Raw genomic sequence first — 15708 nt, forward strand, 5'->3', positions numbered from 1 at the left:
CTTTGACCTCATGATTCTCATTTGCTCTGACATGCACTGTGAGCTGTAAGGTCTTATATAGACAGGTGTGTGGCTTTCCTAATCAAGTCCAATCAGTATAATCAAACACAGCTGGACTCAAATGAAGGTGTAGAACCATCTCAAGGATGATCAGAAGAAATAGACAGCACCTGAGTTAAATATGAGTGTCACGGCAAAGGGTCTGAATACTTATGACCATGTGATATTTCAGTTTTTCTTTTTTAATAAATTTGCAAAAATTTCTACATTTCTGTTTTTTTCTGTCAAGATGGGGTGCTGAGTGTACATTACTGAGAAATAAAATGAACTTTTTTGATTTTTGGAAAATGGCTGCAATGAATCAAAGAGTGAAAAATTTAAAGGGGTCTGAATACTTTCCGTACCCACTGTATTTTGCAGAAGTGGACAGGAGAAACACACCAGGTCTGTCTGTGATTATGGCCAGTTTACTGTCGGCTCTTTACATGTGTGCTCGTTTATTTGTCCAATTGTCACTTCTCTTCTTACTTCTAATAAACCAGAAGACAACTCAGACCGCATACTATTATTCTTATTCCCTCTTCTTCTATGGATGCATTTAATGTACACTGCCGGAATTATACAAGCAGAAGAAGAATACTGTGATGACTCAACACGCTCTGTAGCGCTGTTTGTCCGTTGTCGGCTATTGTAGAAACATGACGACACAATACTGCAACCACCACAGAAGGGAGTGCCTGCAGTTATGTACATATAAATGGCTCATTCTAAGGTAATAAAAACACAATGATTCATTATGTAAGGTCTTTACAACACTGAAAACATAGTTATAGATATTATATTGCATTGCTGTCAATAAATCCTGAGAAATATTACACACTGAACCTTTAACTGCAGAAACGAAAAAGTGCTTCACTTCCTCTCCAGATTTTGCCTGACAGCCACATGATACTGCTGGCTACAATCTAATGCCATCTTTGCCTTCACAGTTTGTTCATGGCATCATCTGTAAATTACATTGTTTATTAGTATAAAATAGACATGAGTACATCATTATTTGTTAAAAATATATTTTGCTTGGATAGTCATGTTTTAGTTAGTTAACATGGTTGATTTTATTCTTTGTTATTTAGTCAAGTAAAATCAGATGTGTTTGTTATGCTGGCATATAGCAAGTGGGTTTGCTTTGTATTACTCTTTGTACTTGGCCAAATAACATTGGTCCTCCTGTTTATATATGGTGTTGTAATATATCATATAGCTCTTAAAAAAGGCTTTGTGTGATTTAATTTGTGTATCCTTTTTGCTCTTTGTCTACAGTTTTACACTAAAACCTGATTAAACTGCCAAAACCAACACATCAGCCAATTGCTTGAAGTTTGATTAAGAGAATGTTTAGCTGTCTGTATAGCTGAGTATACGTTTGTGGGGATAACACTTAGCGAGAACAGAAGACATGTATACATTTGTTTTAGTACTTTGACTTGAGATAATACAATACAAGCTTAAAGAAGACGCCAGATTGAAGTATTTTATTGCTATTAAGTGTACTTAAAACATAACAGTAAATTTTTTTATAAACTTACTAGATGCTTCTTAATCATTCAACTTAATCCTCCTCCCACCAAATCTACGCCAATCAAGCACAAGTCACCTGAAATGTACAGCGAGAACCAATTTAACTGTGACACAACAAACAAGAACGCCAGGCTACTGTTAGCTACCATTAAATAGATATTGTATGGCGATACCGTACTGAATACATTTTATACAATGTGGGTAGCCTTCCAACATTTAGCCACCAAACAAAAAATCTATCCACATTTGGCGCTTGGCGGGTGTTAATTTCCACCCCTGAGTAAGTGTAAAGTTAAAGAAACCATGCATTACCTTCTCTTAGCAGAAAAAGCTAAGAAGAAGCTAACTTCCAACCATGAAAAAAATGTACTGTGTCTATCTCCTCTAAAGATACCAGGATGTGCAATCTATAAACCCCTTACCAAACTCTCCACAAGATGTCAGGAGCATTTTTTGCATCCCTCAAGTAGATCAACAATCAGCTTAACTCATCTTAACCCTGACTACATACTAACACATGTCCAGACTTTCTACTGCTCTCTCCTCAGAGATGTCAAGACTCCTTTCCTTGATTATCTGGAAGTAGTCAGATCCCTTCTCCTCCCGTTTATCAGAGTCCTTTGTCCAATTTTCAGAGATGTCGTGTCTCTCCTCCACCACATTAGAGAGATTGCAGGTCCTGCCTTCAACCTACATCCACAGTCGTAAGAGTCCCCCACCAGACATGTCAAGTCTCTTCCTTATACCACTTCCAGAGTTTACAGATTTACAGGTTGCTTCATTCCACCCCCAGAGAGCAATTAAAGACCCCTTCCAGCCCTCCCTCTTCTTTTTCTCAAAGCTGTCAGAGTCTTGTCTTGTATTATTTCTGTCCAGATCTCAGAGGACTTTCACTACCTGAACCCACAAAATCCCATTTACACCTGGATCTAGTCTGGTGCAACCAACAATATCACATACAGTCCAATGTTGCCGAGATTGTGTCTCTCAAAATGTGTTTTGCATGGAAGTAGCCATCTATTGTCAGAAAGAGAACACTTTAAAGTATTCATTCTTTTCTCCTGATACACAATTGAACTTGCAGCCCAGTATTAATGATCAAATTCTATGGCCAGTCTCCTCTCTTCTAATACCTCAGTGACACTATGAAATCACTGGCTTTCTTTTAATTCTCACTTCCAAGTCCATTGTAATTCAGAACATTTTTATCAAAAATAAAACTCCCAATGTGTTTTGTATTCAAAGCCTTAAGACATTAGGTCATATACTCTATTAGCACTATGTTTCTTTCATGATAGAGACAGGACTTCTTCTATTTTTTAATAAAGGTGATCTTCAGGTCACATAATCATTTTCACAATGTGCATATTTAGTTACTGTGTGTCTTCTAGGTTTGACTGTCTGATACCATAGTTCATATAGGCAGTGCTGTTAGGGGAACATTAAAAAGATAACAGGTAGATTCACAGTAGTTTATTATCTAGAAAGGAACTAAATGACTGGAAACCATTGGCTGCTACAAAGATAAGACAATGCTGTACATTCAACACTCTCCTAAATTGTCTATTGTCTATCTACAAAAACAGCTTGGTCTTTTAAGACATTCAGTATGGGCTTCCAAATACAAATAATACTAAATCAATTGAGAGCAAATAAAATACACTATTTCTTCTTTCAACATTTCTTCTTAGCAAAAAAAATGTCCCGCACACTGTCTAACTTGCAAATTATATATATATTGACACAACGTTTTGGTACTAGACCTTCATCAGGCAATTGGTGTTACATAGTGGGAAGCCATCTTTTGAGGGCGGTGACTTATTTGTCTACACCAATCCCCTACAGCCATTAACAAAACATTCATTCATATTTCCATGAGATGAATGTAGATTTCTGTATACTGAATGTATATCAAAACAATATCATAAAATGCACTCATAAATAGTGTAGCATGTCTACATTGTTTTAATAAATGTATGAGAATTAATACCAAATTATGAATTTCAATATTCAGAAAATGTTAATGCATAAATCTCTCGCGGGGCAACACCCGATTTTCTGTCCGCCCAGGGTCTCAGGATTCCCTGAGTATGGCTAATAATTAGACAATTATTCACTAGTGATCAGTTAGTTAACAATTGCTCAATTATCTTAAATCAGTCCGTCAATCTCATATCGAAGGGGGAAATTCTCATGACAGGGACTTGGAGACAGGCAATACACACACAATTCCTTGATTACAGTGGAGTTTATTAACTAACTAAGGTGATATAAAAATGCGGTTAAATACATCAAAGAAATAAACAATGGCTAAACAATGAGAATGTGGGTTTCTATTGTGGGAGTATTTGACTCATACGGGCAGCTAATGAACGCAAGCTATGAGTTTTAAGAGTTACTATGGGACATCACTGACCACAGAGTGCAGGGTTTTGGTCTTACTGCGTGTCGCTTCTCCCAGCCGGGTGCTGGTCAACGGCCTCACACTGGCAGAGATCTGTGCGTTCTCGGTTAGGACAGCTTAAAACCGTTGGCCGTCCGCTTTCTCTGCCAGGGAATTGCTCCTGAGGTCCGTCTTTTGTCGGCTTATTGAAGAAACTTGCAGTGGGGGCTAACCCTGGTTCGGGTTAGCAGTTTGGTCGTCCTTTGTTACTGCTGGCGGGCCCATGTGGGTGGGTCCGAGGAGGGATCAGTGAAAGTTAGTTCAATGGATAAGGCTTAAAAATAACTTGGTCGTTCTTGAATTAAAACTAGTGTAACATAACGGACTGATAACTTTAACAAAACAAAAACCAAAGAAAATAAAAGGCAAGTAAAGTTGCTGTTACACGAGGGAAAGATCGATGTCGTGGCGCTTCGCGTGTGGCTTGAAAACGAACAAAGGGCTTTGTTGCACCGGGCCAAACTCTTAGGGCGTTGCCAGAGAGGGGCACGCTGGGCGCGTGCCGAAGCACAGTTGGAGAGCCAGGAACAAAACAGAGGACAAGTGAGAGCGAACAAGCGCGTGTGTCGCTGTTTTGTCTGTTGGGGCGTGGTTCCCAGAGGGCAGTCCTTTGTTCCCGGAGGAGGGTTTGTCTTCTCTTTAACTTTTAATATGTCTAATCAAAAGAAAAATCTATTTGCGCGTATTGTAATCAAATATCTTCCCACAATCAAACCTTAATTATCAAACGGGTATACCGTTCTTAGTTTTAAGCGCTTGATAAAAAGCAAACAATTAGTTTAGTAGTTAGACCTTAAAAGGTTAGCATTTCATAGGAATCACATCAGATGAGAGGAACTTAACTAGCTTTCTGGATATATTGGCTGTTACAAATTCTTAGAGAATATAAGCAAGATCCACGAATGGCATTAGATTATTGGACATGAAAAATACAGAGTGATATTTATACATTACCGGCATTTCAGATGATGGCCTGTAATACTTATTTTGTCCACTTGGGGGAGCTGGGGTTACATGACGATAGCTCTGATTAATACCTAAAACGATCTTCTTAGGAGCTGGGGAATTTAGTTATTTTTAACATTAAATTCAAGCTGGAAAATTAATCGAGTATAGGATGACATTTCTTTATCATCATTTCTAAAGGAATTGTCAGAAAGTGTTGGGAACAAGCATTGGTTACACATAAAATGAAGGAATGTCATTAACCTTGCTGAAAATTAAAACACTGCAAAATTAACTCATTTAGATTCTTTTCAACAACAAATAGCAACAACAACAACATGGTAACGTGACCTAGTTGAGTGACTGAAAAATGTAATTAAACAAGTAAATGCTTTGAGTTTTGAGGAGACAGTACTCTGTTTACACAAAGGAATTTAGGACTGTCCCTGGGTGTCCTGGAGTTCCTCACACCTGGGCGTGAAGAGGAGAATATCCTTTGATGTGAGGTAATTAAACAAAGAGCAAGGTCAGTTGCCATGGTTACGTGTGCGGGGGCAGTTTAGGGTTTCCTGCCCTCTCTAACAAAGAGTTTTGATAGGCTGTTCAGGAAAACGCTAATCTCTGTTCAGTGTTCCTTCCGGCATAAAAAGGTTTAAAAAGTTTTACAATCAGACTGCCCAGAAACAGCACTTAGGGAAAGAAACCTTTCACCTCTTCCTTGGAGTCGCTTCGGCTGTCTGTTGAGTTGATATCTCACCCCTCCTTTTCTTTCTCCCAGGGAGAGAGAAAGAATTTGGAGTAGTCCAAATTTATTTGATATAAAATGCACAAATCCACACTGTTGGTTCACAACAATAGACATACTCGCAAATCTTAATGGTGCCTTATATATCAAGAGACAAAAAAACATAATGCTAGATAAATAGAGGACAAAACCTAATGCATATGATCTATGACCCAAAAAACAATAGGTCCAACAAAACAACAATAATGTAATTGTGAAACAACAATGAAATTTATAAAACTTCTAGAACAAGAGGAAAAAAATCACCATAAATGTTAAAATGTTCACATTATTATATATGTGCAACAAATAACTTGTAGCAGTGCATACATTTATGAATGGACACAATCAACAGGACACAATGTTTAATGGTCCTGATAATATGTGTGCATATTCATACGTATACAGGATTGTTAAGGGTTGGACAGAGGAACCCTCAGAAGAATAGTGTCAATATATGTAATTTGCAAGTTAGACAGTGTGCGGGAGTTTTTCTTTGCTACGTTTGACTCTCCTGTCCCCCTCCGCCTGGAAATCCACTTGCTGGTCCCCATTCCCTGGTCTGCTCTCACACCCCTTTTCAATAAACTTTAAATTCCTGGATTTAAACCTGCCCTGAGTCTGCTCTTGAGTCCGTTCACCTAATCTGCCATAACAGAATGATCTGGCCACAAGCATGGACTCAGTGGACTCTGACCCCGCTCCCTCCAATGTCCACATGGTGCTTTCCAGCCAAGGACAACTGCTAGGACAGCATGAACCGATGCTCCGGGCGCTCCTGGACAGCTATCAAGCCATGGTGAATCAAATTTCTCAATTAACTGCTCAAGTAGTCTCGTTAACCACACAAATCTCTCCACCTGTTTCAGTAGCGGCTCCTTTTCAGCCTAACCCTCCAGCACCTCCACCCCCCCTGGAATCCTATGTACCTGATCCAGAACTGTTCTCTGGCGACCTAGATAAATGCCGGGTTTTCCTTCTCTAGTGCTCAACTGTGTTCATGCAGCGACTGCGGACCTGATCAGTCAAAGGTACGTTACATCATGGGATTGTTAAGGGGGAGAACCCTGGCCTGGGCGCAAGCTACACATGCCAATTATCCAGTTCCTAATCACACTTATGAGTTTGTTAATCTGTTGAAGCAAGTGTTTCACCACTCAGACTACAGAGGGAATGCTGCTAGACGCTTGTTACAGCTGTGTCAGGGAGCTAAGAGTGCTGCTGAATTTTCCGTGGAGTTCTGCACGCTGGCAGCAGATTCTGGGTGGAACAATGAGGTGTTACGTGGGGTAGTGCAGAATGCCTTGAGTGAACCGCGAAAGGACGAGCTGGCTGCACGCGATGAGACCCCTGACTTTGACTCTCTGGTTTCTCTTGCTATTGGGTTAGACAACCGCCTGCGGGAGTGACACAGAGAGAACTAACAGCTCCCTTCCACTCAGTCCCCCCCCCCCCCCCCCCCCCCCCTTACTGGCGTTCCTCCTGCCTTCAGTCCACCTTACCTCCTGTTGAGAGTTCTGCCTCAAACTCAGGTCCCTCAGTCACTGATCTGTCCACCATCCCAGAGGTTTATCATGACTTGGCTAGGGTTTTTAGTAAGGATTTAGCCCTCACCTTACCACCACACAGACCATACGACTGTGCCATAGACCTACTCTCTGGAGCCCCCCCTCCCAACCAGTAGATTATATAACCTGTCTCGTCCTGAAAGAGAATCCATGGAGAAATGCATTCATGATTCATTAGCAGCTGGCATCATCAGTCTCTCCCTCACCTGTTGGCGCAGGATTTTTCTTTGTGGGGAAGAAAGATGGCACCCTGCGTCCTTGTATAGATTACTGTGGGCTGAACAACATCACCGTCAAAAATAAGTACCCATTACCCCTTATCAACTCTGCCTTCGTTCCCCTGCACGGTGCCACCCGGTTCTTCACCTCACTCGTCGCCAGATCGTCAGCTTACCTCTGTGGTATTTGCACTGCGGCCTACAAATCTCAAGTCGTATATTCTATTTGTTTGTTGTGAGATCACTTACCTTGTCTCTCTGTGCTCAGGATCACTGCCTGCCAGGAAATCTACTTGCTGGTCCCCATTCCCTGGTCTGCTCTGCTCTCATACCCCTTTTCAATAAACTTTAAATTCCTGGATTTAAACCTGCCCTGAGTCTGCTCTTGAGTCTGTTCACCTAATCTGCCATGTTTTCATTCAGAATGATTAAACCTTTCCACAGACCACCTGAGGAACATACCAAAGTCGGTACTCAGTGACACAAGTGTTTTCAACCTAAACTGATTAAACAGTAAACAATGAAACCATGTCTGCCTTCAGTGGTATAATTAACCTTTTACATTCACTGATATCATTTGCATTTCAAGGGAGAGACACTTATTATAGATACCAGTAATTATAATTCACCTTGTGAGATCTAGATCAAGCTACGCTGCAGACATATCTGAAATGATTCCTTCATTGCCAGAGACATACTTGCATATCTCACATGGGTTAAAAGCCCGTGTTTTTTTTTTTTTTACAGACCTGCCTTAGTTGCAGTTTGACTTCAGTGTCAAGTGGAAAGCACTTGTGTTTGAAGTTGGGCACAACATTTATCTGAATTAAATGCCACAATCTCCCTAATGCATTATCAATACACTCCAGTCAATGTGATTGTGTTTAAAATCAAGTGAGCGAGTGCAGGAATACATTTTATGGTAAGAAAAAGTGGGAAGAATTCATTAAGTGGAAAAACATCACAATGGCTGAAACTTTCTGCAAAAGAAATCAGGCTCCATAGCCACAGACATTCAAAAGGTGCCAACATGTCTAACAATCCCGATGTTTTTCATGTATACAACCACGGTCCTTATGATGATTGATCTTTAAGATTGGAGGTAAATATACAATGTGATATAGTGCAAAACAGCCCTGCAACAATTTACTACATTTGTAATGCTTATATAGTGTAACCATGCACACAAAGCTGCAGCAGTTGAGGTTTTTATAATAGTTTGTGAAATGGCCTATAGAGCCATTCACTCTTCATACAACTGTATAACATGTGCATAGATTAGTAAGAAGTTAAAATTAATGATAACAAATGGAACACATTTCAGCCACCCCCATTTCCTCAGTATCAAAAAAGGCAACTTCACATATCTTTGTCACTTTTCCTTCCATTTAAACCCTGTCCTCCAGGCCAACAGTGAAACAGCACTCTATCTCTTACACACATAATCACTCCTGCAGTGCACACAGCTCTTCCACTGATAAATAAAGAGGAGATTATGATTCCAGTCCACTGCTTCGACAGTGTGTTGTTTTTGTGTTGTGCTAACTTGTAAATGCCAGATTGATGTTGATTTAAAGTGCGAACGGGCACACGTGCCATCCTGACCGTGGACCTGGTTGTAGTATCAGATAAATACAATATTGTGTGTGTGTGAGTGAGAGAGAGCAGGAGAAGGAGAGAAAGAGGGGTGCAAGCTTTTGGTATATGTGCCATGAAGGCATGTTTCTCTGTCAGCTTGTGATAAGCTTAAGTATTTGTGCCTTGCTGCAATGAATGTTGTTATTTTTGTAACTTCCCTTTCTGCTGCCAAACCTATACTGCCTTATTCAATATTCGCTATACCTGTAGCTTTAGCTAGTTTCACTCTAAACACACAAACCCCCCCCCCCCCCCCCCCAAACAGAAAACGGCTAACATGAGCATGATGTAAGATTGAATAATGAGGTGAAACAAAATGCAGTCTGCTTATCAGGTTACCAAAACACACACACACGCACACACATACAACCTGTAGTTTGGTGGTTCCAGCACTTAGTCCTATTAGGACTTGGCCCTCCAGCAGTTGTGCAACCTTTGGGTCCTCCAGTTTGAGAGAATCCTTGACCAGTTGTGTCACTTCCACCTGCCAGTCACTACCCAGCAGGAAGTTCTGCTGTCCCAGCCCGTCCTCCTCCCCGGTTCCTCTAACTTCACCGTTATCTGCCACAAAGTGTGTGAGGACACGTAGGGTAGTGCTCTGATACTGGGCCACACAGCTGTTCTCTACCCTCTCCTCAGCTCCATTTTCTTCATCCTTGTCATCAGTGACCCTCTCATACCTACAGGAATGGGAAAAGAGGGGCAGGTGAGCAATGGGAATAAGTATAGAGGCAGACAGCAAGGGCACTTCACCTTGTTTCTGACGTAAAAAGTACTGAAAGCTCTTTATGTCAAGAGTGGTCCTCAGGAGAAAAATATACTTTGAAGGTTATCACCAGTATAATTCTACTTTTTCCTATCACAATTCAATGTAATTCATTTTTTGTCTTATCACCATTAATGCCCTTAAAGTATAAATCCCCTGATGTATTTACTGCAGACAAAGCCTCTTCTGTTTGTTATGCTGCAGGATTTCCCAACCTCCTGAAAGTCGTAAGATCCTGGAGTTTTCAAAAATCCATTAAAAACAGCGTGAAGAGACAAACTGCTGCCTTGCTTGCTTTCTCATTTTCTTTAAAAGGGCAACTGATATTTTGCTGTATGTCTGCCATTTATTTGGCCCACGGCGCACACTTTGCAGATATAAATGAATGTCTGCAAATGCAGTAGGGGAATTTTGTGACACATTTGTTTTATTCTTTTCCTCCTATTTAAGTCTGTTTTGTCATTTATTCACATTAACCCACATTAGATAGATATAGACATTGTAATGTCATTTTTAATAAGATAGAACATAATCCCAGGTTAAATAAGTAAATATCCGAAATATGAAGTTAGAATAGATGATATCCTTGGCTGTGCAGCATTTGATTTTATTCTGCTCTATTGTATTTTCTAAGCAGTTTGTCTTCCTTCATGATTAACTGGTATTTACTGTACCTTCCAAAAGTTGTAAGTTCCAATTCTTTCCAAAAATAGATTACACAGAAATTGAATGTAGACACAAACGGCTCCCTTGGCTACTATAATACATCATATTAAACAACAACATATTGTACTTTTTGGCCTCCAGGCTGAGCTGTGGGAGCTGCAGTGATGTGTCCAGAGAGTCGGCCATGTTGACGAAACATTGCTATGGCTATTAGGCTTACACATCACTCTTATCTATCAGCAATTCACCTTCCATCACTCTTTATCACTGGAAATAGGTCTATTTTGTTGTATTGTTCATTGTCATTGTCATCTCTCTGTCACACTGCGTGCCTGGCTCTCACTCTATCTCACATCAATTTCTAACTTGACTTCCCTGTAATCTATTTTTCAACTCTCTCTCTCTCTCTCTCTCTCTCTCACTCTCACTTTTATTCTTTTACTCTGCCTTCATCTCTCTCTCTAACAGTCAGGAGGCCAGGGGGAGTGACAATGACAGTTTCCATTAGGTTTAATGAGGCATAGCCGGTCAGGCAGAAAAACGGGCTGACAGGTTAACATGCTGTGGCCCAATGGCTTGGCTTAGTTCCTAACCTCCCTTCACCATGCCCCCCTCCCTTCCCTTATACCACATCAGTGAAAGGACGGCAATCTAAACCAAGGTGACATTTGTGGCTGGCAACAGAAACATGAGGTCAGGTCATGTTTGTAGTAGTGAGTGACAGGTCAGCCAAGGTGTCGGAGTCTAATGAGGTGGCTGACGCCCTTGTGTAAATGTAAATAAGCACACACAAAGTCGTAGCATACAGGCATTGAGAAACAACCCCCCTCCCCTTGCAAATATGCACATAAACGTCACATAACATGCATTTTTCATCCAGTGATGCATTTGACAGATGTGACTGATGTGGTCAGGCATGGATAGCAGGGGGTATTTGTGTTAGAGTGCCACCCTGTGGGGTGAAGGCCAATGGGAATTGACACTGCAGTGACTTTGTGGCAGGGATGTACTTTTTTGTAGATTTTTTCATGCACGTAAATATTGTTATATTGGCTTTATATTTAATAATTATTAATATAATAATAATTATTAATATATTTAGCTATTATTAAATGTAAATTAGTCATTGTGCTTCAGTGTTCTATTTGAATAGGTTTATATCTATTTTAATCAGCCATATTCATATCTGAGGAAAAATCATTAAATATTTTTACTACAGCCATCTTGTAAAACTCACGATGCGCCGCACAGATTGTTGAGCGCAGTGTCACTTTTCAGCCTGAGGAATTTTGTCCATCCTCTGCAATGCTCAAAATTATTAATAATTTGCTATTCAGCATAAGCACCTTTTGGGAGACCAGTCCGATGACTTATTAGACATTATACCACCTCTGCAGCTGCCCTTGCATTTTATGCCTCATATATCTGCACCAACACTACCAAGCTAATTTATTGTAGCCTCCATTTATTTTACCAAGTGAAGAATGTGATTCAGATTCTCATGCAGGGATTGTTAAACACCTCTCAGGTTAATGACCTAAATCAAGAAATTTAGAGTTGTCCTGGGGTTATTTTTAAAATAGCCAACTTGTTCTGTGATATATAGATACTCACCGGATAATGCCAGAAATCTATTTGGCCTGTGTACTGACCAATGGTTTAGCTTGTTCAAGAGTTTAGTGTTAATTTAGGTCGAGCTTGTTGTGCTGGAAATAGCTGCCTTAAAGCTTTTGATGTAATGCTGCAGTGTATTTTTCAAAACGGGGGTTCGTTATACAATAATATATAGCAAAACATGCAACAGTATAGATGCAATACACAATCAGGCCCAACCTTCTGTTGACTGTACTAACAGGGACCCTCCAGCCCTTTATCTGGCTGAGCTCGGGGTCGGCCACATCGATGAGCAAGGGCAGGCGGGGCATCCATACACTCATCTCGAGCTGGGCGCTCAGAAAACTGTAGGTAAAGTTGAGCATCACCCTGGTCTTTCCTCTTATCTCCTTCCCATTGACGTACACATAGTCACAATGCTCTGACACCTGGAGAAAAAAGGGAAAATGAGAGACAGATTCAGAGATAAAAAAAAAAGAATCAATGTGAGACTGAAAACGTATACAAAGGATGACAAAGTATTCACATCCTTTACAATAAGTTATTTAAAAGGACATTGTGAAATTGTGTCATTTGCCCTGTTTTGCGGAACATTATCTTTTGTTTTTTTTGGCCAGTAGAAGTTTTTCAGTCAACAGCCTTTTTTGAGATTCTGGAAGATGGAAAAATTTGGCATTGCTTCAATGAAACCCCAAGTGTCAGGTCTTTCTTCTTTGTGTATATGAGTGTGTGTGTGTGTGTGTTTGAATGTGTGCAGATGCATCTTTAATGCGCATGTGTGCAGGATAATGTGTGTGCATGTAATGTGACTTTGGTCCAAGTTAACAGATGGAGCTGAGAAAAGAAACAAACCTGCTTCATCCAACCAGAGAACAAAACACTAAATTATGATTGGCTGGATAAAGCCAAACTCCAATCAGTTACCGAGGTTTCTCAGATGCATCTCCAGCATAGAGGAATGATATAGCAGGAACAGCTGAAGTGTCTGTCATTATCTACAAAGCATGGAAATCTCTTGAAACATTTTTTCCCCTTGAGGACAAAATCTATTTAGCAATCTGTCATCAAATTGCATTTGTAATCACTTGCATTTCAATTCATTTCAATCTCAAATACCATCATAAGCTTGATTGGGCACAACTGGTAATTTCCCCAGTACTGACAATTGCTTCTTTATAACAAACCAGTCACAAGAAGGCTGTCATCCGTCTCCACGTCTTTGCATATAACTTGGCAGCTTTACTCTCAAATGATGTCAGACCAGCGCCTATCTCTGAGAAACAAAACTGACAGCTCGGTATCTGTCAGTTCTCTCCTTTCGTTTCCTCTTTCTCTCCCACTCTTTTGCTCTCATCCTCAGTCTACTACAGTATTACTGTACCTTCTACATGTTCAGTCTTGTCCTGTAATGAGAACAGGTTGTGCTTCAGAAAGGGCGATTGTCACGCCAAAATCAAAGTGGGGGAAGGTTTAGGATTTGACCTGGACTTTTGTTCAAATGATCAGTTTCATAAATCTAATTGCCACCTGTGAAATAATGATAATGAGGTAACAATATCCACCCAAATGCATCTGTCATGTGTTTAAGTCTGTTACATCAATAGCAAAATGATGTTGCGCATGTACTTAAAGTGCAAGTCAAATGATGACTTTGCATGAATTCTGATAATGGTTTTCTTGGTTAATAGTTGCAAATATGAAGCTACGGCTGAGGTTATTCAATTGATGGATTAATCTGAACAGAATATCAGATACCTTATCAGCAACAATTCTGAAAAACAATTTAAATGAGGAATTATTTATCAAAAGAAAAGGGCCAAACACTGACTGTTTTCTCAAAATGTGAGGATTTGCATCCTTTCTTTATTTTATATCACTGTAAATTAAATATCTCTGGGTTTATTATTAACTATTGGTCAGACAAAACAAGACATTTAAAGGCATCATCATGAGATCTGAGAAATTTTTGTAGACATTTTTCCCCTTTTTCTGACATTTTTAGCCCAAGTGAATAATCGATTAAATGTAAAAATAATTGTCAGAATAATTAACTTAACTCAAATAATCGTCAGTTACAGTCTCACATGCAACTGGTCTTATAAAACTCACAACAGGTGTTGAAGAGGATAGAAATATAGTACTTAGATAATACTTGATTGTTGAGGGAGCTGTCTGCCCTTGTTGGTGCTGAACCGTTAATGCAAATTGACGATCATGGATTATATACTCTATGTAAAAGAGGTGTGTGCACATTGAAAAGTCACAGGAACACACATATACACGACATGCACTAATGTGCAGGGTTTCTAAAGGCAACCTCACAGAGAGAGAGCTGAAATAATCCACTTCAGTCCTCATTGAGTCTCTTAAGCCTCACCTCTATTTTTATTCCTTTTTTGTTGTGTTCATTTTGTCTCTCTCTCTCACCCTCCCACTCTATGTGCCTGTCTCTCTCACCTCAATGTTCTACCTTTCAGTCTCTAATTGTGTTCCACTTTGTTTCTACATGTATCCATCTTTAGCTTTCCTTATGAAAGCTATCGGCTTCGGTATCGAAGATTTAATTGAGATCTCTGGAAGGTGATGTATTCTGCGCCCCATGAACAATGTAGCACTTGACTGATCTCTGCAGCCTCTGTTATCACCACGAATGTGTCATGAAACCACGCAAAAATCAATGTCACTTCTCCATGGAAACAATCCATTGTGTTGCTAATCATGCAGGCTTGGAATTCATCCAGCGCAACACACACAAACACAGATAAGACACCACAGAATCCAATTCAGAGTCTGGCATACACGGATGAGTTCATGACTAAAACTGACTGGATGTCCAGTTCCTGAGAGACTGTGGCAGTTGACACTAACATTGTGCTGTCCTGGGACATTTTTATCCATTTTCTTAAGGATGTTCTTTAATTCACTAAAAAATAAATTGTCTTACATAACTGAAATTCAGGGCACTGAGCATAAGTGATATTTTTTATCATTCTAAACTATAAAGACTTACTAAAACTATAAAGTAGACCCTTGTGTGCGGTTCAGTGGTTTATTGGGTACACCTTCAGGCTCTACATAATTGTGATAAAAAGAGACACATCTAGTACAACTCATGTGAAAACAGGAAATCAAAACACTTGCTTATTTTGATTCTGTTCGTTGAGCTTCATATTACTATTTGTCTTTGTTTATATTAAAATCAATCTGCCTTTTTGAAATGAGGACACGTGGGAGCATATATTGTTATACCTAGCTTTCAAGGCAGTTTTTAGATTTGATAAACATAATTACATTCCCATGCTGTCCATTTTTCACTTGTAATGTTATTAGAAAATATTCTAACAATATGTTTTGGTTCGGTCACAAAGCATGAATATGACTTGGAAGCCAATCAAAAGCGGCTAGAGTCCACTGGGTCCTGCTTATTTCTGGCCTCATTTGCTACTGTGCAGTACTGTATGCTTTATGATAATGGGCGACTGGCATTG

General features: G+C 39.8%; 1 protein-coding gene across 1 annotated transcript in view; it reads right to left on the bottom strand.

Annotated features, from left to right (window-relative positions):
• The window catches only part of LOC123982234 (transmembrane protein 132C-like), a 217197-nt gene that overhangs the window by 7542 nt on the left and 193947 nt on the right, over positions 1 to 15708 (bottom strand). Inside the window, exons 7-8 of the mRNA XM_046067658.1 lie at positions 12440 to 12648; positions 9545 to 9854 (exon numbers count right to left, since the gene is read on the bottom strand). Coding sequence (XP_045923614.1) covers positions 9545 to 9854; positions 12440 to 12648 — 519 coding nt within the window. The remainder of the gene's footprint in view (positions 1 to 9544; positions 9855 to 12439; positions 12649 to 15708) is intronic.

Source organism: Micropterus dolomieu, linkage group LG13, assembly GCF_021292245.1.
Source record: "Micropterus dolomieu isolate WLL.071019.BEF.003 ecotype Adirondacks linkage group LG13, ASM2129224v1, whole genome shotgun sequence".
NCBI lineage: Eukaryota > Metazoa > Chordata > Actinopteri > Centrarchiformes > Centrarchidae > Micropterus > Micropterus dolomieu.